The 25,394-nt window shown below is 42.8% G+C and overlaps 2 protein-coding genes across 3 annotated transcripts; one reads left to right on the top strand and one right to left on the bottom strand.

Annotated features, from left to right (window-relative positions):
• Nucleotides 1-927: 927 nt before the first annotated feature.
• On the bottom strand, nt 928-17,833 carry asl (argininosuccinate lyase). Of its 2 annotated transcripts, XM_056284951.1 has the most exons (16): nt 17,687-17,833; nt 17,259-17,453; nt 16,447-16,530; nt 16,255-16,311; nt 16,024-16,121; nt 15,858-15,935; nt 12,824-12,901; nt 12,403-12,455; nt 12,150-12,212; nt 11,880-11,994; nt 11,493-11,577; nt 5,833-5,892; nt 5,615-5,698; nt 4,657-4,737; nt 1,462-1,568; nt 928-1,224 (listed from the first exon to the last, which is right to left on the bottom strand). In XM_056284951.1, exons 1-16 carry the CDS (start codon nt 17,699-17,701, stop codon nt 1,083-1,085), a joined length of 1,395 nt encoding a protein of 464 aa, XP_056140926.1. In that variant the 5' UTR covers nt 17,702-17,833; the 3' UTR covers nt 928-1,082. The 2 variants fall into 2 exon arrangements, with proteins under 2 accessions (XP_056140926.1, XP_056140927.1); XM_056284952.1 differs by lacking the exon at nt 5,833-5,892.
• A 60-nt stretch (nt 17,834-17,893) lies between these two features.
• On the top strand, nt 17,894-20,641 carry crcp (calcitonin gene-related peptide-receptor component protein). The gene is made up of 6 exons (XM_056285077.1): nt 17,894-17,930; nt 18,151-18,187; nt 18,601-18,699; nt 18,811-18,905; nt 19,007-19,064; nt 19,893-20,641. Exons 1-6 carry the CDS (start codon nt 17,923-17,925, stop codon nt 20,037-20,039), a joined length of 444 nt encoding a protein of 147 aa, XP_056141052.1. The 5' UTR covers nt 17,894-17,922; the 3' UTR covers nt 20,040-20,641.
• Nucleotides 20,642-25,394: the final 4,753 nt, after the last annotated feature.

The raw sequence follows: 25,394 nt of genomic DNA, 5'->3' as shown, positions 1-25,394 counted from the left end.
CTTACTCACACGGGAAGAAAGACAAAAGAGAGGTTGTGGTGGAAATATGTACCTGTGATGGAGGATGTCCTCCTGCCCTGTAATACCTTGTACTGTCGTATTTTCAAGGCCTACGTTTAATTTTCAGAAGAGCAAGCGATTGTTCAGATGATACACCAGAGGAGCATGGTTTATTTCCTGCTATGATTTCAGCATGCGTTCAAAAATGCCTTCTGCAGAATACTGCCGGACAGACTGACTGACTGGTTGATTTGGGTTAGTTACAGGGGGACAGTTTTTAATTGCCTATCTACCATTTCAAGTCTGCCTGACAAATGCATGCACCTCATTGCCTCGTCGTTATTTGTCTGTTATATTCTACCCTTTAATGGTGTTAATCAGCCATGGTGGCGACATAATAGGAAGGTTTTGTCAAATGACAGCAAGCCAGGTGGTAAGATGGGTAGCTTAGCTAACTGGCTAGCAGCTTTATGAATAACCTCTTAGGTTTGAGAGCATGAAGGCTTACTTTTAAGAGCCACAACCCCCTCATTTGTGCCGCTATCTTGAGGGGGGGAAGCACATTTTTCAGAGTTGGATTTTTGTGCAACCTGTGACGTCTTCCCTCTTCTGCCTAGCTTCTTTTAACAGGTTATGTTACAGATAGAGGAAAAGAGTTCACTTGGAGCGAATTTGGCTGGTAGGTGATCATGAATTTCAATGGATGTTAAGTTTTATGCTGGAACCTCCCATGTTGTTTTTCTTTTCACATTTGATAAGATGAAGGAAAGTTCAACATGGAGTTGACTATCATTTTCTAAATGAATGAGTCTGTTGGAGAGCCTCTCTATTCCTGCTAACTGTTCTGGATTCTATATGTACTTCATGCACTTTTTGGCATACACTTAAGACACATCAGTGCAAAATAAATCAGTTTCAATATATGGCTGGTGGAAAATTTTTAATTCATTTATTCACGTGGGTCACCAATGACATGTTTGTACAGTTTACATGTTGACCAACAACTTGTGTCAGAAATGTACTTAAGCTATTGTGTGTCGTAACAGTTGGCCGAGGTCAGAGGGAGAGAAGGGAATAAATATTTATTTCTGTTTCTTGAGCCAGTTCCTCAAATGCTCCACCTGTGCAGCGACACTGCTCTTGGCTGTGCCTCCGGGGGCGCTGTACTGTTCCACGCTGCTCAGGTAGTCCCACACTGAAGATACGTCACTTTCAAACAAAGGGCTGGAAGAAGCAAATGGAGGGGAAAAAGGAGAGATGGAATTAGATGAAAGGTAAAATTGTTATAGTTAGAATGGTGAAGGGATGGGAGGGATAGAAAAATTCCTGCTCAAACAGTGTTTGTGTGTGTGTGTGTGTGTGTGTGTGTGTGTGTGTGTGTGTGTGTGTGTGTGTGTGTGTGTGTGTGTGTGTGTGTGTGTGTGTGTGTGTGTGTGTGTGTGTGTGTGTGTGTGTGTTCACCTCAGTGTTGCAAGGTCCTCCACACTAAGTTGATTCAGGGCAATGTTCCTTGATTCAGCCAAAAACACAGCTTTGCCAGAGACTCCATGGGCCTCTCTGAATGGCATCTTAAACACCAGGACACACAAAATCACAAAGGCACTGATGCACAAAAGAATGTTAAGACATTTTCATGCAAACAAATGCTTTTTTTTTAACAATACCCTACAAAATGACTCATAAGAATGCAGCTGCATATACACACTTTAACACGTTTGTGTATACACAAACATAAATACACAAGCACACAGACAAACATACCAAGGTTATAAGCCAATATCAATACACTTGAGTATCATGACATTTTATATATATATGTATATACAAAACTTTGTTAAATGAAACACTCAGTGGTAGGGAAAGTGCTCAACAAATGAGCAAAATAATCCAGTGATTCAAGTAAATTCTTATTATATATATATAATATATATATATATTATCTTAACCGCTTATCCTGATATATATATATATATATATATATATATACTACCGTTCAAAAGTTTGGGATCACCCAAACAATTTTGTGTTTTCCATGAAAAGTCACACTTATTCACCACCATATGTTGTGAAATGAATAGAAAATAGAGTCAAGACATTGACAAGGTTAGAAATAATGATTTGTATTTGAAATAAGATTTTTTTTACATCAAACTTTGCTTTCGTCAAAGAATCCTCCATTTGCAGCAATTACAGCATTGCAGACCTTTGGCATTCTAGCTGTTAATTTGTTGAGGTAATCTGGAGAAATTGCACCCCACGCTTCCAGAAGCAGCTCCCACAAGTTGGATTGGTTGGATGGGCACTTCTTTGAGCAGATTGAGTTTCTGGAGCATCACATTTGTGGGGTCAATTAAACGCTCAAAATGGCCAGAAAAAGAGAACTTTCATCTGAAACTCGACAGTCTATTCTTGTTCTTAGAAATGAAGGCTATTCCATGCGAGAAATTGCTAAGAAATTGAAGATTTCCTACACCGGTGTGTACTACTCCCTTCAGAGGACAGCACAAACAGGCTCTAACCAGAGTAGAAAAAGAAGTGGGAGGCCGCGTTGCACAACTGAGCAAGAAGATAAGTACATTAGAGTCTCTAGTTTGAGAAACAGACGCCTCACAGGTCCCCAACTGGCATCTTCATTAAATAGTACCTGTTAGAGCCTGTTTGTGCTGTCCTCTGAAGGGAGCAATTTCTCGCATGGAATAGCCTTCATTTCTAAGAACAAGAATAGACTGTCGAGTTTCAGATGAAAGTTCTCTTTTTCTGGCCATTTTGAGCATTTAATTGACCCCACAAATGTGATGCTCCAGAAACTCAATCTGCTGAAAGAAGTGCCCATCCAACCAATCCAACTTGTGGGAGCTGCTTCTGGAAGCGTGGGGTGCAATTTCTTCAGATTACCTCAACAAATTAACAGCTAGAATGCCAAAGGTCTGCAATGCTGTAATTGCTGCAAATGGAGGATTCTTTGACGAAAGCAAAGTTTGATGTAAAAAAAATCTTATTTCAAATACAAATCATTATTTCTAACCTTGTCAATGTCTTGACTCTATTTTCTATTCATTTCACAACATATGGTGGTGAATAAGTGAGACTTTTCATGGAAAACACAAAATTGTTTGGGTGATCCCAAACTTTTGAACGGTAGTGTATATATATATAGACACACGTACAGCAAGATGTCAATAAGTTAGGCTCTGGGAACTGCCAAACAAAGCCTCACAGAGCCAGGCTGAAGAGATACACTAGAGAAGCAGAAGCCAAAAGAGTAAATGGCCTGTTCCTCAAAGAACCATCCAAAGTGTACTCCTAGCTGCAGAGTAGCAAGGGAAAAACATCAGACCCACCCAGAGCAGAGACCGAGTGATACTGGAAGGATATATGGGAAAAGGAGGCATCACACAACACCAATGCCCAGTGGCCGGTGGACCAAAAAGCAGACCACAGCAGCAGTATCCCAGAGCATAAACCAGTTATCACAGTGGCCAACATCCAGTGACAAGGGCTAGAAAAGGCTGGACTGAAGGACAGCACAAAGGTTCTGATCACAGCAGCACAAGAACAGGCACTCAGCACCAGATCAGTTGAGGCAGGGGTCTACCATACCAGACAGGACTAAGATGCAGGCTGTGCAAAGACGCCCCTAAGACAGTCCAGCACTTGGTAGCAGGGTGTAAAATGCTAGCTGGGAAAGTGTACACTGAAAGGCATAACCAAGTGGCTGGGATAGTGTACAGGAACATCTGTACTGAATGCAGACTGGTAGTCCCCAAGTCCAAATGGGAGACACCGCCAAAGGTGGTTGAGAATGGCAGAGCTAAGATCCTGTGGGACTTCAAGTTCAAGACTGACAAGCAGATGCTGACTAACCAACCAGACATTGTGGTGGTCAATAAGGAACAGAAGACAGCAGTAGTGATCGATGTAGCAATCCCGAGTGATGGCAACATCAGGAAAAAAGAGCATGAGAAGCTGGAGAAATACCAAGGGCTGAAGAAAGAACTAGATTGGATGTGGAAGGTGAAATTCACAGTAGTCCCAATGGTAACAGGAACACTAGGGGCTGTGACCCCCAAACTGGGAGAGTGGCTCCAACAGATTCCAGGAACAACATCTGAGGTCTCTGTCCACAAGAATGCAATCCTTGGAACAGCTAAGATACCGCACAGAACCGTCAAACTCCCAGGCCCCTGGCAGAGGACCCAGGCTTGAGGAAGACAAACACCACCAGAAAAAGGGTGAGAGGGAGGTTTTAATTTTTATATATATATTTCAATACTGTATCAATTTATAAAACTAACAAAGAGACCCGGCAGTAGAATTACTTCATTGTGTTGTTGACATGTTCGGCCATTAGGTGGCAGTATTGTAAGAGGGTTGCACAGACCTACAACAGGTATTGCCAGTGCTTTCCTAGGTATGGCTCTGATTACTCTGATTTTATGCAAATTGGGGGGTTCTTTATCACATTTGTCTCTGATTTTTACAAAATATTGCAATATATCATTGTGCTTAGTCTATCATACCCTGCACAATATATTGAATCATGTCACTTGTACTGTGACATGAAGCATATCGCCAAAATCTTGTCAATACACAGCCCTAATAAACACACACACACACACACACACACACACATATACACACACACAGTATACTGACCCCCTTTCTAACGAGGTAGTATGCCAGGTCAGTAGCCAACATGTCAGGACTGAGGGCAGCCTCCATCACGCTCTGGTTGATCTGGAACATAGGACAACAGAGGCGATAGCAAGAGGAAAAGAGAAGTGACAGACCTTGTATCTGTTACTTTAAGGGACTGTTAGGATCTAGTATTCCCGTATTTTATCTTTTTTACACTTGCACAAAGTTTCATTTACTGTATGTTTTGTTGCTATTCTGAGAGGAGCACTTAAGACAACATGGTAATGCAGCGCCCTTGTGAGCCAGACATCGGTGCAGTTCAGATATGCCCCGCTACCAAAGCAACATTAGATAGTGTTTGTTTAATATGTCAGCCTTGCTGGCTGCATACTCGCAGAGCCTGCGGTCCACTGCATCAGGAAACTGGCAGTGCAGGATTTTTTATACCCTTCAGATAAGGAGGAACATGCACACACCAAGATTACAGAACTGGTTTTACAGGAACAGATAAATTATATAATCAAATGGGCACAATTATTTCAGACTTGTAAAGGGCTATGATCACTTGTGCTTGGTATTGGGTGTGGTAGGTGCAGTGACTACATGGGAAGCTATTTCCAGAAACACAAACAGAATACAGACAACTAACAAAATACGCTGCGCATAGGATTAATAAAGACATCATTTAAAGGCAAGTTTAAATATTATTGAACGTGATAATATGAACTGGGAGCTCTTCCTCACAAGCAAAAGAGAAAATATAAAATCCTGCATATTGATAAACCAGGCAGAATTAATTACCGCAGTTGCCAAGCAGAATGAAAGAGGTCATTTTACATGAAGGGCAGCAGGTGAAAATAATAGACAAAATAACGTTACATTTTTTTTTGGGGGGGGGGGGCAAAAGCAGCAGAAACCATCCATAACTGATATTTGCCACAAAGCACGGGGGTATTTTATCAAATAAACCTCTAACCTTTAGAGTGGACATCACTCCTGTTGTCACCTGCAGCACTGCATGAATGGTGTCAAAGCAGTCAAACATGGCCTCTTTATCCTCCTGAAGAAGGAAGAAGAAAGAATGGGGGACAAAATGGGGGCAAAATTAGATAGTCTTTTGTGTGTCTAACAGAGACAGAAAGAGAGAGATTCAAAGAAATACAGCACATGCACTGATATCACACATAAGGTCACCTGCAGGTCTTTGTTGTAGGTGCTTGGCAAACCCTTCAGTGTCATCATAAACCCTGCACACTGTAAAGCGGCAAGAAAAAAGAACAGAGTTGAATAGGAAATAGAATGGTGAAGGCTTTGTAGCGGTGGTTTGTCCAATAAAGTGAAGGTTAAATTGCCAGGTTAAATCTGTCAATAGCTCATCCAATACATGTACACTACCGTTCAAAAGTTTGGGATCACCCAAACAATTTTGTGTTTTCCATGAAAAGTCACACTTATTCACCACCATATGTTGTGAAATGAATAGAAAATAGAGTCAAGACATTGACAAGGTTAGAAATAATGATTTGTATTTGAAATAAGATTTTTTTTACATCAAACTTTGCTTTCGTCAAAGAATCCTCCATTTGCAGCAATTACAGCATTGCAGACCTTTGGCATTCTAGCTGTTAATTTGTTGAGGTAATCTGGAGAAATTGCACCCCACGCTTCCAGAAGCAGCTCCCACAAGTTGGATTGGTTGGATGGGCACTTCTTTGAGCAGATTGAGTTTCTGGAGCATCACATTTGTGGGGTCAATTAAATGCTCAAAATGGCCAGAAAAAGAGAACTTTCATCTGAAACTCGACAGTCTATTCTTGTTCTTAGAAATGAAGGCTATTCCATGCGAGAAATTGCTAAGAAATTGAAGATTTCCTACACCGGTGTGTACTACTCCCTTCAGAGGACAGCACAAACAGGCTCTAACCAGAGTAGAAAAAGAAGTGGGAGGCCGCGTTGCACAACTGAGCAAGAAGATAAGTACATTAGAGTCTCTAGTTTGAGAAACAGACGCCTCACAGGTCCCCAACTGGCATCTTCATTAAATAGTACCTGTTAGAGCCTGTTTGTGCTGTCCTCTGAAGGGAGTAGTACACACCGGAAAACACGAAATTGTTTGGGTGATCCCAAACTTTTGAACGGTAGTGTATATGTGTCAGAGATCATTATAATTGTGACTGAATAGCATATAATTAACCAAGCCACTACAAAAAGGAACAAGACAATTTAAGGATCAACCTAATAATGCACCTAAATAAAAAGTTCATTCGGTTAAACAATAAACACAGAATGACACGAAAAGGCATCCAAATAACAATTCTCTGTGGTCATAAGGTCATCGGTGCCTGTCGAGGTGGCAATCTAAGAACCCGTTGGTGGACACCGGTGGTGAGGGAAGCCGTCATGCTGAAGAAGGAGGTCTTTCAGGCTTTGTTGGCCCAGGGGTCTCCTGAAGCAGAAGACAGGTACCAGGGGGCCAGAAGGGCTGTGGGTTCAGTGGTAGCAGAAGCAAAAACTCGGGTGTGGGAGGAGTTTGGCGAGGCTATGGAGGAGGACTTGCGGTTGGCCTCAAGGAAGTTCTGGCAATCCATCCGGCAACTCAGGAAGGGGAAGCAGGGCTTCACTTAGGCTGTGTTCAGCCGGAGAAGGGAACTACTGACCTGGACTGGGGATGTTGTCGGGCGGTGGAAAGAACACTTTGAGGAGCTCCTGAACCCGGCTAACAGGTCCTAAGTGGAGGAGGTAGAGTCTGAAGACTCGGGGGAAGCCCTATCTATATCCCTGGCAGAGGTCTCTGAGGTAGTTAAGAAGCTGCTCGGTGGCAAGGCGCCAGGTGTGGATGAGATTCACCCTGAGATGCTGAAGGCTCTGGACATTTTTGAGCTGTCTTGGCTGACATGCCTCTTCAGTGTCACGTGGAGGTCGGGGACAGTACCTGTGGAGTGGCAGACTGGGATGGTGGTTCCTTTATTTAAAAAAGGGGACCGGACGGAGAGTGTGCTCCAATTACCAGGGCATCTCACTGCTCAGCCTCCCTGGGAAAGTCTACTCTAGGGTGCTGGAAAGGAGGCTCCAACCAATTGTCGAAACTCGGATACAGGAGGAACAATGCGGATTCCGTCCTGGCCATGGAACACCAGACCAACTCTTTACCCTTGTGGAAGTGCTGAGGGAGGTATGGGTGTTTGACCAGCCAGTCTACATGTGTTTTGTGGACTTGGAGAAGGCTTACGACCGTGTACCCCGGGGCACTGTCTGGGGGGTACTGCAGGAGTATAGGGTACCGGGGCAGTTGCTACAAGACATCAGGTCCTTGTATAACCAAAGTGAGAGCTGTGTCCGCATTCTCAGCACAAAGTCAAACACATTTTTGGTGGATGTTGGACTCTGCCAAAGTTGTTCCTTGTCTCTGATTCTGTTTGTGATATTCATGAACAGGATCTCAAGGCGCAGCCAAAGTGAGGAGTGTGTCCGTTTTGGGAACCTCAGAATTGCATTGCTGCTCTTTGCAGATGGTGTGCTTTTGTTGGCTTCATCAGAATGCAACCTGCAGCGCGTACTGGGGCAGACTGCAGCTGAGTGTGAAATGGCTGGGATGACAGTCAGCACCTCCAAGTCTGAGGGCGTGCGTGGTTCTCTACTGAAAAATGGTGGATTGCTCGCTCCGGGTTGGGGATGAGTTGTTGCCTCAAGTGGAGGAGTTCAATTATCTCGAGGTCTTTTTCAAGAGTGAGGGTAGGATGGAGCGGGAGATTGACAGGCAGATTGATGCAGCATCAGCAGTAATGTGGACGTTGTAGTGGACCGTTGTGGTGAAGAGGGAGCTGAGCCGGAAGGCAAAGCTCTCAATTTACCAGTCAATCTTCATTCCGACCCTCACCTATTGAATCAGAATCAGAATCAGAATACTTTATTTATCCCCAAGGGGAAATTGAGAATGATGTGGGCATGAGCTTTGGGTAGTGCCTGAAAGGGTGAGATCACAGATACAAGCAGCTGAAATGAGTTTCCTCCGTAGGGTGTCTGGGCTCAGCTTTAGAGATAGGATGAGGGGCTCGGACATCCGGAGGAAGCTTGGGGTAGAGCCGCTGCTCCTTTGCGTCAAAAGGAGCCAGTTGAGGTGGTTCGGGAATCTGATCAGGGTGCCCCCTAGGCACCTTCCTTTGGAGGTTTTCCAGGCATATCCAACTGGGAGGAGACCCAGGACTCACTGGAGGGACTACATGTCCAATCTGCCTGGGAACATCTTGGGACCTCCCAGGAGGAACTGGAGGGTGTTGCTGGGGGGAGAGAAGTCTGGAGTGCCCTACTTAGCTTGCTGCCACTGCGACCTGAACCCAGAGAAGCAGCTGATGATGAGATGAGATGAGATAACAATTCTCTGCATGCGTATAAAAGGACAATGATAACTTAAAACAACGAATCACCAACATAAAATATAATTCAATTTAGTCCTTATAAATCAGTCCTTTTTGGCAAACAATAGCCTGTGAATATAATCAATCCAATTATCTTTTTTTATCCAATGGAAAACAGTTCACTTGAATGTTCCTTATCCAGACAATTTTTAACCGAGAATCAATAATATACAAAACTCAACACAACTGCGTAAATATAGTAGTCCTACTTTGTTTTAAATATCAAAGAAACAAACAAACAAAAGAAACTGTTCAGGTGTCTGGAGAATGCATGTGTGTATTTGAAGGTGTTTGTGAATGGAGCGATTGACTGGGTTCAGAAGCTGAGAGCTTAGGGGACCAACAGAAGCTGGGAGAGGATGGAAAAACCGGTAGGAAACTTTGAGTATTTAGTATGGGCATCGATGACTGTTTTGGATTTTCAAAGTTTAATAACTTTGTGGGGGGAAAAAAAGATAGGACCTGCCGCTCCCTGAATTCTCATAAAATTGCATATATTTTCATTAAAACGAGTTTTAGACCAATTGCACACAAAAAAAAAAAGCTATGATAAGATCTACCTAAAACGACCATGACTGGTCAAAATGACCGCTCATAATTCGCGCGTTATCGTGTGCGTCATGTCACTATTCGTGACGTGTGTTGGTCGCATCATTTCCTTCGCGAAGTTCACTGCTCTGTCCTAGAAACACACTAGCATCCTCCAGTGGAGAGTAATAGTCTAAATTTCATTTTTGATTATTGCCAACATGTCTGGTTACAGACGCCATTTGAGACGCACCATGACTACTACCGACACGTTACAGTATTTACAGACGTTAGACGGCAGCCATTTTAAATTGTTTGAAAAATAGTATTAAAACTTGTTAAAAATTTTGATTTTAGTGTCAGTTAGTTTCTTAACAGACATACTAATATATGTAATGCATTAATATCTCAATTGGGTATTTATCTTGACAGAATATAGAGTTTAAAAACCGTGGCGGTCAAAATGACCGCCCACGTTCGTTCTAGTAGTTTTTGGTTCCGGTCGTTGTTTGGGACTGTTCAGTGTTTATTTTCAGTTCTTTTTTTAACATTTCACGTTTTAATGGCCCGGTTATGTTTGTTAGATTAGCAATATGTGTTTTCCGTTTTGTTTTTCAAGTAATATTTTCACTTTTTCAATTTTGCTATTCAAGTTTGACCATGTCTCTCTGAAGTTTAAATTGTTTAAAAATAGTATTAGAGTTGTGAAAATGTTAATTTTGGTGTCAGCCATTTTCCAAACAGACATACTAACATGTGCAATGCATTAATATTTCAATTGGGTATTTATCTTGACGGAATATAAAGTTTAAAAGAGTGACATAAGTGTGAAATAATGGAGTTTCAAACCCACTCCAATATTCAGCGTCTTCCTTGGATGCTTCCTTCACCTTGTTCCTTTCTCCAAATTCCAGAATCCTGAATTGGCAGGTCCATAGAACTGACGGATTTGCAAGACCATGTGAAGTTGAATGTAGGAATTACTAAAACTTTAACAGAACTTATGATGCGTGAATATTTCTGACTCGTGATTTCCTTATTTGAAAAAAAAAAACCCACTCTCACTTCTTTCACGTCTCTCTCTTTCTCACTCATTTTCCCAGCCGACTCCTCCTCATATGCCTATATCAACTGGTATTAAAGGGCCATAAAGAGGCATTTTGGGGGTGTCCAGGTAACGTAGCGGTCTATTCTGTTGCCTGCCAGCACAGGGAACGCCAGTTCAAATCCCAGTATTACCTCCGGCATGGTCGGGCGTCCCGACAGACACAATTGGCCGTGTCTGTCGGTGGGAAACCGGATGTGGGTATGTGTCCTGGTCGCTGCACTAGTGCCTCCTCTGATCGGTCAGGGCGCCTGTTTGGGGGGGGGGGGGACTGGGAAGAATAGCATGATCCTCCCACGCGCTATGTCCCCCTGGTGAAACTCCTCACGGTCAGGTTCAAAAGAAGCGGCTGGCGACTCCACATGTATCAGAGGAGGCATGTGGTAGTCTGCAGCCCGCCCCGGATCAGCAGAGGGGGTGGAGCAGTGACCGGGACGGCTCGGAAGAGTGGGGTAATTGGACGGCTACAACTGGGGAGAAAAGGTGAGGAGGGGCATTTCGGAAAACGTCATTCTGCCACACCTTACAGCGGCTGATCTGAGAGCAAGTGTTATAACCCACACTACGTAGTGTAAACTTGATGGTGCAAGTCTGCCTTTACACAGTAGAAGGATAGAACAGACTACAAATTGCAATAATGAAGCTCAGACTGGTTGACCAGTAGCACAAGAAAGACACACGGGTGAAAACAAGTACGTATACTGAGATGGCATGTGCGTGTGTGCCACTGCTGACAGAACGTTTCTGCTGTGGACAGAAAGCCGTCTCTTAAAATGTCTACCAAGTGACAAGAATGGGGAACTTACTCTGCCGAACACACGCCCCGCTTTACTCCTGATCAGCTCCAGACTGTCAGCATTCTTTTTCTGAGGCATCAGACTGCTGCCAGTGCTACACACACACACACACACACACACACACACACACACACACACACACACACACACACACACACACACACACACACACACACAAGAGGAAGCACAATATAGACATACATCAACAGAGAAGTAGCATCATTTGCCAGTTTTGTTTTCAAACTGTATGTTAAGTTTGCATGAAAACAAATAGCTACACACTTCCACAACTGCAGACAAACAACACACACACACACACACACACACACACACACACACACACACACACACACACACACACAGAAAAAATATAAGCTCTCACACAGACACACAGACCTGTAGGCATCAGAGAGTGTGAGGAAGGAGAACTCCTTGGTGCTGTAGAGCATCAGGTCCTCTGCCATTTTACTGAGGTGAGTCACGCACAAAGAAGTCCAGAACATGAACTCGACTATAGGAAGTACACACATATACACACACAAAGTCAAAAGTCATAATACCTCATTTGCAGAAATGTGGAAAAAAACAGGTTCTTTTTAAATGTGATTTTGTACATGTGGTAGACATGTTCTGTATCAGTGAGACTGAACGGTGAGGTTACTATACCAACAAAGTCTCTTTGGCCTGTGGCATCCATGCTGTTTATGCTGATGTCATCAAACGCCAGCTCTACAGCCCATGCAGAATTCAAAACCAATGTGGACAGAGAGGGTAAAAAAAGGATTCAATAAACAAACATGAAGCAAGTTTAAAAAAAATGGCAAAGAGAATGATACCAAGGCAATTTTTTTTCCAAACAAGGCAAAGATAACTTGTGATTTCAACAACGGGGGGGGGGGGGGTAGAGAAATGGCCGCACCTTTACGCAGCAGTTCCCTGTCTATATTAAATGGCGTTCCAGCAATGGCACCACTGAAAAAGACAAGATTCTTTCAGCATGACTTTGTAAAAGTGTGTGAGTGAATGATTTGGGAGAGAGGTGGGTGTGTCGAGTCAAGTCAATTTTATTTGCACAGCCCATCACAAATTACAAATTTGCCTCAGGGGGCTTTACAGCAACACAACATCCTGTCCTTAGACCCTCGCATCGGATAAGGAACAACTCCCTAGCAACAGAGGAGGGAATCTCTCTCCCAAGACGGACAACGTGCAGCGGATGTTGTGTGTACACAATATTGAAAGAGAATAACAAAATTATAATGGAATTGAAAAATATATGAAGAATATGATGAGGAGGTGTCAGTACTATAAGAGACAGTGAAGTTGTCTGCACTGCGTACCTGCCAAGCGGCAATACGTTGACTCGTCTCCTGACCTCCTGAAGCTGGTCCACATCTCTGCTGAGAGCCACCGCATGACTGGGGAGCAGTTCAGACGGCGTATTAGGGATCAGAGGAAGAGGAGGACTCGCATTAAATCCCACACGGTCTCAGTATCTGACATACCCCTCAAGCGAGACATGCACGCAAATAAACAAGTACATTTTTCAGTTTTTTATGTCGCCGATATCCATTATCTTAACCGCTTATCCTGCGGTCAGGGTCGCGGGGATGCCGGAGCCTATCCCAGCAGTCATTGGGCGGCAGGCAGGGAGACACCCTGGACAGGCCACCAGGCCATCACAGGCCATTTTATGTCGCCGATATATGAAAGAAAAATAGCTCATCTACAGATACCCAAATCATGGCAGATTTTGCATAGGGATGGGTATCGTTACAATTTAATGGTACTACTACTCCTACTGATACTGCTTCCCCACCCGGTACTTTAACGGTATTCTTATTGGTTCTTCTTGTTTTTGTTTTTTTAAGAAAATAAAACAATGAAGAACAGAATTAACATTATGTTGTTTTCCCCTGTCTGGACAGAACGTTACGTTTAATCATTGACCCATGTCTGCATGATTTAGTTAGCGCCATGTTAGCGCTAGCAGGCTGCTAGCGTACATAAAAGAAGAAAGCCACTTTATTTGTCATTGTATTCTTGCAACGAACTGTATTCTTACGATGACATTAGTTCTCTGCTTTTAACCCATCGTATTGTATAGGAGCGGTGGGCAGCTGCAGCGCCCAGAGACCATCTCCAGTTCTTCTTTCCATTGCCTTGCTCAGGGGCACAGGCAGGAGGAGTATTAAGAAAAAACATGCATGTTTTTTTTGGTGGTGGGAGGAAACCGGAGCACCCGGAGGAAACCCACGCAGACACGGGGAGAACAGGCAACCTCCACACAGAAAGGACCTGGGACGGCCTGGGGTTCGAACCCAGGACCTTCTTGCTGTGAGGCAACAGTGCACACCACCGGGCCACCGTGTCAAAGAACAAACAAAAACAAACGCAAACGAATAAAATAGGTGAGCGAGAGACAAACCAGGAGGTGGCCAGACACGACGGACAGGAAGACGGTAAGTAAGAGAAAGACTATCAACTGGTGGTAAATACACACTGCAGACATCATAGAAATAAAGATATATATTTAAAAGGGTATAAATATGATTCCACATCTATCTCCAGAGTTGCCAGCTCTGACGGCTCAGATGTAAACACACATACACACTATGACATGGGACTGAAGGCTGTGGCATAAATACTGCCAGGTATCACACACACAGCTGTCAGTCAGTATCTGCTCCTCGATAGCTTTTATTTCCACTTGTATTATTACATTAGATATATCCAATATTGCTCTAAAATTCATTCCCTAAAGAGAGAAAAGGCATTTAACGGTGGCTTTTATGCATGCTCAAAAATCCAGGCAAGGAAATCCCAGAAAGCTGACTCAGTCTTCGGTCTCGACTGACTGCGGGCATCCCCACCCCTTACAAACAATACAGCTGCATAATGACCGAAACCAACGACAAGCTCTGCATGCAAACAAACACAACATACCTGAGTTGGATGGACCAATGAGAGATGAAAACTAGGCAGTCGAAAACTGCATTTTTCCACCTGTATTAGATGCACTTTTGCCACGTTTCGAAAGATTACTTACGTTTCCACCCATACATGCAAAATACTTGTTGCACTTGTGACAACAAGCATTGTCAGCATCGACTCTCGTGACGTATAACCAGACTTTTGACCATTTAGTTCTCTCTCCGCCATTGTTACTAGGAGCAGGCTGTGTGTGTGTGAGTGTGTGTGTGGGTGCGTGTGTGCATGTATGTGTTTTAGACACCGGCAGAGAGAGTTGGCCGGGCCTCTCAGCTCGCACATATGACAGGCTCCGAGACAAAGAGCTCTCTTCTGGATTGGGAATAGTAAAAAGGAATCATAGACAAATGTCTTAATCTTATTGCAAATTAAAAATGGAGTTGGTGGGCGTCTGGGTAGCGTAGAGGTATATTTCGTTGCCGACCAACACGGGGATCTCCAGTTCGAATCCCCGTGTTCCCTCCGGCTTGGTCGGACGTCCCTACAGACCCAATTGGTCATTTCTGCGGGTGGGAAGCCGGATGTGGGTATGTGTCCTGGTCGCTGCACTAGCGACTCCTCTGGTCGGTCAGAGCACCTGTTCGGGGGGTAGGGGGAACTGGGGGTAATAGCGTGATCCTCCCACACACTACGTCCCCCCGGTGAAACTCCTCACTGTCAGGTGAAAAGAAGCGGCTGGCGACTCCACATGTATCGGAGGAGACATGTGGTAGTCTGCAGCCCTCCCTGGATTGGCAGAGGGGGTGGAGCAGCGACCGGGACGGCTTGGAAGAGTGGGGTAATTGGCCAAGTACAATTGGGAGAAAAACTGGGGGGAGTCAAAAAAAGAAAAGAAAAAGAAAGAGAATTGGTGAGATAAAAGGTGCAAGATAATGTTTTTGTAGCCTAAATAAATAGGAAATTTATTTTCTTAATTTCTCCAATACCAATAGCAGAACTGTTAAAGTCGGGGCTTATCAATACTACAGTCTTTAATAATTTAGCACCAGTGCCTGTTTCATACCAGGTTTCAGTACCCATCTTTAGTTTTGCAGCTGCTCATTTAAATCATAACCGCAGTGTGTAGGCCTCTTATCGGGAGAAATTATGCTATTGATTAGCCTTTTATGGCCCCACAGCAGGCAGTCAAATGTAGAAGATCTTTACGATCACATACTACAACATCAGCAGCTAAAAATCAGGTTTAGCGATATTTTTTGATGGCACTGGAGAAGGTGCTCACACAAAAGCACTGGTGACTCCGTTTCATTTCAAATGGATTTAGTGCGGTCATACCATCACTGCAGTTACCGGTATCACCACAGGTTTCAGAAAATTAAACAGAATCAGCTATCTTCAGTACTGTAGCTTTAAGTGAGTGGGCTAATGGTGCAGGAAGGTTACCTCAGAATCCAGTGGCTCCACCTGATCGGTTGTGCTCTTTGCATGTGTGTGTAACCAGGAAACAGGACATCAATTTCTCTAAAATTCAAAAGCACGTAACATAAGATATAGTGGGATACTTTAATATACTGAGAATCAAGCTAAGTGTGTGCGCTTATTTTCTTACGCTGCTGCCCGTTCAACCATGGTGGATATCAGCTGTAATGCATCATCCTTCACCGTTGAGATGGCATCCCGCAACCACAACCTCATATCTGTTACAACCTAGTCAGGTCAAACAAGCAGAACATTGCTAGGAAGTAGTGCTAACCCTTAATCAAACAGAATATAATATGTAACAACAAATAATAACTGGCCACCGTAAACAATCTCTGTACATATTCTTGTAAAGACAAACCTGGTCATTTCTACTCCTGCCAGTATGTAACTTCCCCGCAGGCTCACCAATCAGCTCCTGAAAAACCAAGACAATGACATTACAATGTCCATCCACATACATGGAAATGCCCAAACACCGCCAGTCAAAGTCACGAATCAGTGCTTGACACACTGACTTCTGCAGAGTTGATACGACCAAACAGCAACTTACCTTTAACCTGCGTTCATTGGCTGTGTGAATGTCCTCATCCCCAGGTTTGATCACAAACATCCCTTTGGACCACTCTTCAGAGATCTGGAAAAAATGCATCACAGTACCTAAGAAAACACATTAACACATGAGCAACTCTGAATAGTTTCATTTCAGAGCCATCTCTTACACAGACGGCAAGAGTCATGCTTGTTGCTTAATGATGTGGCTGAAAACAGTCATGTGTTTTGTTTTTGTGTGTTTTGTTTTTGTGTGTGTGTGTGTGTGTGTGTGTGTGTGTGTGTGTGTGTGTGTGCGCAGCCTATTGTCAGGCTTTGTGGTGTTTCATGAGGCAAAACATCAAGGCACCCTGAAACCTGACCTCAGTGTGTGAGTGAAAGGGTAAGCTATTTGCCAGTTGGCATATTTCTCATGATGGTACAATTGTTCAACCACGTACTCAGCAGAGCACAGAGAGGAATTCTGCATCGGGGCACATTTCAGCTGTCATCCATTAATCTAGAGCTATAGGGAGTATGTATATGGTGGCAGCTTCACCTGCACCATAACATGTGGGAAGAGCTCACGTTTATGTAATTATAACCTGAAGTTGTCTGGTGTGATCAGTACTGATCGGGTTTAATGGTAAAGGGTGGGTTTTTTCCAGTGCTGTTTGTTAGATTAAAGCGTGAATATGAATGCCTAACACCAGGGTCGTCTGAACTTGAAGTAAGTTTTAAGTCTGGAGATTTCTAAAATAATAAAACTGACTTGACTTGGCCAGAGTACTTTTCGCACCACTTGCTTGTAAGCCCTGGTTTGTGTGAGATCACCTGATCCATTCCTTGCAAAATCCCGTTCATCTCCTCAGTGGTGACCAGCTGGGCCTTTTCTAGAGCTTTTACATAAGCCTTACTCCCTCTGATGTCAGCGTCCCATATCCTCTGGTCATAGGCGATAGATGCATTGAACTTCTCCATGATAACGTCGGTGTCCCCAACAAACCGACCACCCCAAAGTTTGTTTCCCTGATATGCAACGGAAACAGACGGAATACAAAGTAAGCAGATACTTCAGATCATTAGCGAAAACGTGCTACTTTCAGTCGACTAGCTAAAACGGATTTTGCTAGATATGGTATTTAGAGGATTACATCGCTATCCTTTGACAGCTTGCCTTGTCAGCCAGCAGCCAGCTGGCTGCAAGAACAACAAACCGCGGCGTACACATTTCTAAGCAAACCTTATAACAAAACTCATACCTCTGAATTCGACATATGTCCTTGTTGTCGTGGTGAAGTCTGTTAGAGAAGAAGAAGAAAATTAGACAACACTTGTTCTTTTTGACTGGTGTTGTCATAGGCGGTCCGTTTTTGGACTCCAACAGGGAGCTCGTCAAACGCAACTGGCGCTCAGCAGGAGGCGGAATAAAAAGGCTCCGGTACGAGTTTCTACACGGACGCGTTTCGTCAAGGACCAAATTCAGGACCGGAAAAAAATGGAAGTGTAAGCGTCTTCATCTAGTTTGCGTTATAGTTCATCAAGCTTTTATTGGTGTTGTGGTATTTATTAAACCTGCTGACGTTGTATTTCTTGGTCAGTCGGTGTATTAGCTGGCTAACAGTTATTTGCTATCTTAAACCCAAACCTCGGTGTTAAAACTGTTTTATGCTGTTGGCACTAATCACTATCAACGTAAGAAAACGTGTCGTTTTGTACTTTGCAGGAAGGATGGCAATGCTGCCATGCTGAGTAACTACGAGGTAAAATCCCAAAGTTTTATATATTCTGACATTTTTATCTGATTATTTTGGATTGCGCTTTTTGTTTTGTTTAATCAAATGGTGAAAAAATTTTTCGTCGTCCACTGTGTGGAGTTTGCATATCGTCTCTCCGTGTCTGCGTGGGTTTCCTCCCACAGCTCAAAGACATGTATAGGTCAGGTGAATCAGCCGTACTAAATTATCCCTAGGTGTGTGTGTGTGTGTGTGTGTGTGTGTGTGAGAGAGAGAGAGAGAGCCCTGTGACGGCCTGGCCAGGATGTCCCCCGGCTGCCGCCCAATGGCTGTTGGGATAGGCTCCAACAACCCTGAGAGCAGGATAAGCGCTTTGAATCATGGATGGATGAAATAATATTGCCTCACTTGCTATTGTTCATTCTGCTTGTGTCTGTCAGGTGTTTAAACTCCTCACAGATCTGAAGGAACAGAGAAAAGACAGTGGGAAGAACAAACACAACACTGGACAGCAGAACTTAAACACCATCATGTATGAGGTCAGGACTCGCTCTGCTCGTTGGTAACAAACTTGTGAAAACCTGTTGTGTTAGATTAACACTTAAAATAGGTACCCTCGTACATCCTCTACCTTGTTGACTTTCTTACAGACGTTGAAGTATTTGTCGAAGACTCCTTGCAGCAGACAGAGTCCTGAAATTGTCAAAGAATTCCTGTCCACCATGATGCCCCACAAACTAACAAAGTAAATTAGGTGGCTCTAAAAGAGATATTTTTAAATTTCATTCAATTTATATGGAATACAGCAATCACACACCTACATTTCCTTCTCAAATTAATGCACAGGGCAGAGAAGCTGCAGCTGCTGAATTACAGGCCACAAACTGCAGTGGAGATCCAGTTGGTGAGTGCATATTTCTCCCATCCATACCTACACTCATGTCTTATTCCTCTTCTCTTTATTGTGCTTGTCTTTTTGTGTGTATATGTTGTTGCATGCTGCTTTCCTGTAAGTTGTATTTTGACCAAATTAATGTAATCAACCATTTCACCTCTAAAACTTGTAGAGCAACACCTCAGAGAAATCTGTACAGCCTGTGGCTGTGGAGTTTTGTTTGCGTTTTTTTTTTTTCCTTGTAGCATATCACAATGAAGACAGTTCAATATTCTATTGATTCCATGATACCAGATACTGGTTAAACATCCTAACACTCAAGAGTGGTAGTAGTGAAGTTGGTAATAATGATAAACGCTGGTCATAAGATACTAACATATTTAATGTCTTCAAGCTTCTGAATTTATGTGGCCAGTGTTCTTAAGATAATGAAGAACATGCCACATGAAGTTGTTTCTAGTGCATCAGTAATACAGCACCAAAGGAACAAAGATGTTATAGGCATCAATGAGATCTCAAACAGACTGCAGAGCAGTGTTTGTACACCTGGAAAATGTGAAGCGTCACCACATTGGTGTAGGCTCATTTGGATATGTGCTGAAATTTTGGCTTCAACGTTACATCTGTAAAACAAGTATTTGATCAACAAGCTGTATCTTAAATTTTAGCTATGTGCTTCAAATTAATTCTCTAAAGGAATTGTTTGATTTTGATTGTTAAACAATGTGCAAATTTCTGTCAACAAAGTTAACTAGAGGTTTTGGGTTAAACATTTTCGATTATCAGGCACTGGTGGTCCAGCACATAAAACACTAACCGTCTCTATCTATTGCCCAGATGGTAGAAGAGAGCGAGGAACGGTTATCTGAGGAACAAATTGAGGAGCTCATCCAGACAGTTACGGACATCCTTCCTGGTGACCCAGAACAAGACAATGCAGCCCCAGGAGATGCAGAGATGGATGAGGGCAATGACCAATCATGACTCAACAATGGACCAAGACCAGCAGTGTCTTGACCCAAAAACTTATAGATGATTTGGGAGACGATGGGTTTCCTCTTTCACAAAAGCCCATTTAAAATAAAGCAAAATTCTTCTGAGGTGGGATGCACAAAGGATACCTGTTAATAACAGCAGATGAGAGCTACGACATTGTGATAAACGGAGGATCTCCTTGAATTGTTAACTCAGGCATTTCTTGACCTATCACTCCTTTTTCGTTTATGTAATATTTAGTATTTATAGTAGTTGTTAACCAAAGGGAGGAAGGCCAAAGATGAGGTTTATGGATGTGGTGTGGGAGGACATGCAGGTAGCTGGTGTGACAGGGGAAGATGCAGAGGACAGGAAGAGGGAAACGGATGACCCGCTGTGGCGACCCGTAACGGGAGCAGCCAAAAGTAGTAGTAGTAGCATCAGTAGTAGTTGTTAACCCAAAGGATTATGTCTTGTGGGGGAAAAAAGGATGATTCAGTTAAGAATTTGACTGATTGACAGTCCTTATTGTAATGTTTGGTTTTCTATTTTTCCACACTTGTTACCCTGATCGATTTTGTTATCGTCTTTATTAAAAGGAGAGTATCTGACATGTCCATACACAAGCAGAAATTTTAGACAAATATGAATAGATCTAATTGCAAACATATTAATAGACCAACTGCATTTCCATCCAAGTGTTTTTATCTGAATTTTGTCATTTCCAATAAGAAAGGCTTGATGAGCATGGCAAATGTCGAATAAAATCCTCAAAATTCGGATAAATGGTGAGGTGGATAAACTTTTTATTCACTAAAACTAAATTTGATGAATTGCAATGAATCACATTTGCCAAATAAAAAAATTAATCGCAAATACAAATAGAATTAAATCACGTGATTAGCTGTTTCTTGATCTTTACTGGTCAATCGTTGTGGGTGTCAAAAGTCCTGATGTATGATGTAGTACACATAGGCCTAAGCCCGGGTTTTTAAACGGATTTAATGGAAATGCACCATAAGTCATGTGATTTTTTTAATTTTTTTTGGCGCCGTTTCATTATTCACTTAAAAGTGTTCCGTTTGCCATGGCGGCCAACAGTGGAGACTCCATGGAGCAGCAGCACAGACCTGTCAATTTTCCAGCTGTTCCAAGCAACGACTATGGATCGCCTTGCGAAAGAAGAAAAACAAAGATATATTAACAAACTACAAGTTTTGGGCACTTGCGATCCATATACAGCTCCCGCAGCAGTATTCTAGTCTCTGAAAACAGCGAAGTTGTCCTATACTAGACTTTATCACATTAGTATAGCTGTAAAATAACGAGGCAAGAGACGAGCACCGTACGTTTTCAACTCCTTTCTTTTTATCTCACTTCTTCATCACCCTCAGCACCGTACTACACTCAGCAACAATCATTAGGCTTACTGCGCCCTCTGGTGGCTTGGTGGTATTTCAAATGCATGAACCGACTACACAACAGAAGTCCCTGCCAGAGCTCCAATTTGGCGATGTTTACACATCTTGTGGAGAATCCCTCTCCTTACACTGCCGCCGGGATGAAAGCTTACAAAAGTACAGACAGTTATGTGTATTTTCGTTCCGGATGGGACAATTTTGGAAATTGTTTTTCCCGCCAGGTGGGCGTTCGAATATGAATGTGACGTCACGTGAAAACTATCATAGCGAATTAGGGGGGAAGCCCGGGAACTACCACAGCCGGGACGGCAACTCGTACCTTCCGCACCGCGGGCGACAACGTTAACCAGCCGACTAAAGGGTCCGACCCGTTAGCCAACGTAACGTACATATGTTACACTACCCCCCCCCCCCGTTTTCGGGAAGCGCGTCCCCGCGCTTCAGCATATCAGCTCCTTCACGCCTCTGGCTGAACGCGCTTCCGATGACATCACGGTCTCACCATCCCACTTGTGACGTCAATGTGGCAAAGTAAAGCATACAAACTGATGGGTCATTTCCTGCTTACTCACTCGCGCCCAGGACTCCAAGGCGACCAGGCTTCAGTCTGTGCAGCACATCGGCGCCTGAGTCTCACCGGTGACGGTGAGTGACTTTTTTATTTATTAATTCAGTTATTTTGGTTGACAGCCTTCGTCCTTCTTGAAACGTGGAAGGCGATAATACCTCACTATGCAGCATGTTCGATCTGTTGAGCTTGATTTCTAATAATAATAATTTGCAGATACCAACTTATCTCTAAATTTAATGCACATTTTATCCACGTCAAGTCATCACGTTTAATTAACAACACGCTTAACTGAATTCAGTATCGACTTGCAAACCTGTTTGTAATCCCCCGCGACGTGTCGGTGATGTTAAGTTTCGTTTCTGTCTCTTCTTATTTGACCGAAAACGAAACGCAGTGGTTAAGGTGGACAGGGTCTTCGCCCTTTTCCGCCTTCGACCGTGAAGTCCTTTGAGGGTAAGTGTACCTTAAATCCCACTGCTTAAGTAACGTACCTGGATATAGTTGGATTCATTCATAACTGAATGTTTCTTTATAGTCAAGGTTTCCCCTTTATTGGAAAGCAGTTCAGCTGCTCTGAGAAATGACGGGAATTTGAGCACGCGCCCCGAAATGTTCAGATTTAAGATTCAGAAGTAGTTTCTTCGTGTATTCTGGTGCGTGCTCAATAATCCAGGTAAGAAAATCCAAAAAGGTTGAATCGCTTCATCTGGATACTGCGTTTATTGACATACTATGTGGTCTGTCTATGAGTGATGAAACTCGTATCTGTCAGTAAACGTTGTATCCGGATGAACTGATTCAACCTTATTTGAGGGTCTTCATGTGTTTTACTAATTATGTGTCCGCCAAGAATAAGGCACTCCGGTGCTCTCCTTGACAATGACTTTTTATTCGCAGTCTTTACAAATAATCGCAGTGTAACCTGGTGTTTGATTTTGTATCGTGCATGGATAAGTAGACACGCTGGCCGCTGGTTGACGGGTCTGACCCTTTAGTCGAGCGGTTAGCGACGCCTCCTGCGATGCGGGCGAGACGGGTGCGCTTCCCGGCCGCGGCAGTTCCTGTGGTTGCGTTGTCCCCCGAATTCGCTACAATATAAATTAGGAAAAAAACACGAGCATTTTCTCTCCTCTTGTTTTCACCATAGACGAGATACGTCGGCTGCTTTAGCACAACTGAACACCCGCCGTGAGCGTCACCCTGAAGATGGACGACATTAAAGTGAAACGTGAAGCGGGGGAAGAGTGTGCCAAGGTGAGGCATCTGTAGTGTTTTGGGTTTTTTTCCACTTTTTATCAATCAAAATAAGTACGATTCAATTAATACAATGCACGATGAACAGATGTACAATAATACAATTAACAACAGGATACAAAGAAAACAAAGCATACTCCAAAAGGAAAAAGAAAACAAAAAGCAAAGGTTGTGTAAAATGAAATAGTATTAACAGGGGGGCTCTGTACAGTATTGTAACGTGCATGGATAAGAAGACACGCTGGCCGCTGGCTCGCGGATCTGACCCTTAGTCGAGCGGTTAGCGATGACTCCTGCGGTGCGGGCGACACTGGTTCGCTTCCCGGCCGCGGCAGTTCCTGTGATGGCGTTGTCCTCCGAATTCACTACAGTATTTTCGGGGAAACAAAATAGTTTCACAGATGTTTCCAGTTTTGATGGCTTTATTGTGTTTACTAAATTTGAGAGTATCTAAACATTGGTCAAAATGGCTTTGAAGATAAAGAAGTTGGGTTTACGGGCAGAAATTTTGCTGGTATGGATATGATATTTACCAAACAGAAGAAGATTAATCATATGTAAAAATTGGACATTATCAAGATCATTTTTAGTTACTCCGAATAAGACATGCTCCATTTTCACATTGAAGTTAGTGATTTTCCCATGTATAAAGTTATTAACATCAGTCCAGAAGACACCGCTATATGTACATTCCCAGAAAAGATGAGTTAAGGATTCATCCTCATTTCTACAAAAGCTACAGCTAACATCAATATCATTCCTATATCTAGAAAAGTAGGTCTTAACAGGGTAGCAACAATGCAATGAGGGAGTAGTAACTGTTTCCCCTAAGAATAATATTCCTTATGCGCTGGTTAGTACCTTTGACACCTAGTAAAGGACATTCAGCATCAATATAAATGTTAACAGGGTCTAAGGAAGGAATCACACAAACATCTCCTTTGGGCGCAGATGATAATAACATTTTGGCTCCAGAATGAGGGTGGAAATTCCAGATTGAGGGTGGATTCTTGAGATGGGCTTTGATCCAGTTTATCTTAAAGGTCACATTTAAAGTAGAGAAATCTAATGCATTGATACCACCAGAGCATGGTTTATTGAACAACACACTCTTTTTTTATTAGGTGAGGTTTCTTCTTCCAAATAAAATTAAATAAAAGTTTGTCTATTTTACTACAGTAATCCTTGGGTACATCCATTGCTTGGGCATTATAAATAAGTCTAGATAAAACCTCTACCTTTGTTAGCAAAGATCTTCCAGAAATTGATAAATCCCTCTGAAGCCAGAGATTGAATCTCTGCTCTATTGTTTTGATCAAAGGATTAAAATTTTCTAGTGCTCTGAGGTTCTGGTCTCTCTTTATGATTACACCTAGATATTTGACTGTGTTTTTCACCGGTATGTTTTGTATTCTTTCATCATCACATGTCTCAATGGGAAGTAGTTCACATTTTGTTATGTTTAAAAAGAGACCATAAACTTTGGAGAAGACATTAATTGCATCAATAGATTTTTTAATTTGGACCTTATTTTTTAAGAATAATGTTGTGTCATCAGCTAATTGGCTAATGAGGATAGATTTATCAGCAATGGCTATACCCGTGACACCACTGTTTTTAATGTGAATCGAGAGAATTTGCATAGCAAGTAAAAAGAGATATGGTGAAACCGGACAACCCTGATGAAGACCTCTATTAATGCTAAATCTTTTAGAAGTGCCATGTGATAATTAAATGGAACAATTGCTATTCTTATAGAGGGTTCTAATCACATTTGAAAATATACTAGCATCTGTAGTGTGTTTTCTTAACTGTTGCAGCTGTTACCTCACTCACCTTTGTCCATATAATAACTAATCTGTTGCAGTTTGCGATGTTAAACATTAATCATGAGCTCTGCTTCTATGTCCCTTCAGTCTCCCAACATGTTACGTGGACTGATGGGGTGTTATCACATTGAAAGAGCAGTTTTGCACAAAGTTTAGCCTAATCCATTGTTTGTTTCATGTGAGATGCTATTTGTTGGTGCTGGGCAAAATGAATGAACCAATCATGTTTGAGCCAATCATTTTCCACTTCAGTATAAATTGGGCCTCAAGGGGTGCATACTGAATGATA

The sequence above is a fragment of the Lampris incognitus genome, chromosome 8 (genome assembly GCF_029633865.1).
Source record: "Lampris incognitus isolate fLamInc1 chromosome 8, fLamInc1.hap2, whole genome shotgun sequence".
Lineage (NCBI taxonomy): Eukaryota > Metazoa > Chordata > Actinopteri > Lampriformes > Lampridae > Lampris > Lampris incognitus.
The sequence above is the reverse complement of the archived record's forward strand: the minus strand, read 5'-3'. Positions and strand labels throughout refer to the sequence as shown.

What these genes read in the sequence shown, in the direction of transcription:
- asl (XM_056284951.1), bottom strand. An exon ending in ATGGTTGAACGGGCAGCAGC is followed by an intron (nt 15,936 to 16,023) that starts GTAAGAAAATAA and finishes TTTGAATTTTAG; the next exon opens with AGAAATTGATGTCCTGTTTC. An exon ending in CCTACAACAAAGACCTGCAG is followed by an intron (nt 5,699 to 5,832) that starts GTGACCTTATGT and finishes TTCCTTCTTCAG; the next exon opens with GAGGATAAAGAGGCCATGTT.
- crcp (XM_056285077.1), top strand. An exon ending in TAAACACCATCATGTATGAG is followed by an intron (nt 18,700 to 18,810) that starts GTCAGGACTCGC and finishes ACTTTCTTACAG; the next exon opens with ACGTTGAAGTATTTGTCGAA. An exon ending in CTGCAGTGGAGATCCAGTTG is followed by an intron (nt 19,065 to 19,892) that starts GTGAGTGCATAT and finishes TCTATTGCCCAG; the next exon opens with ATGGTAGAAGAGAGCGAGGA.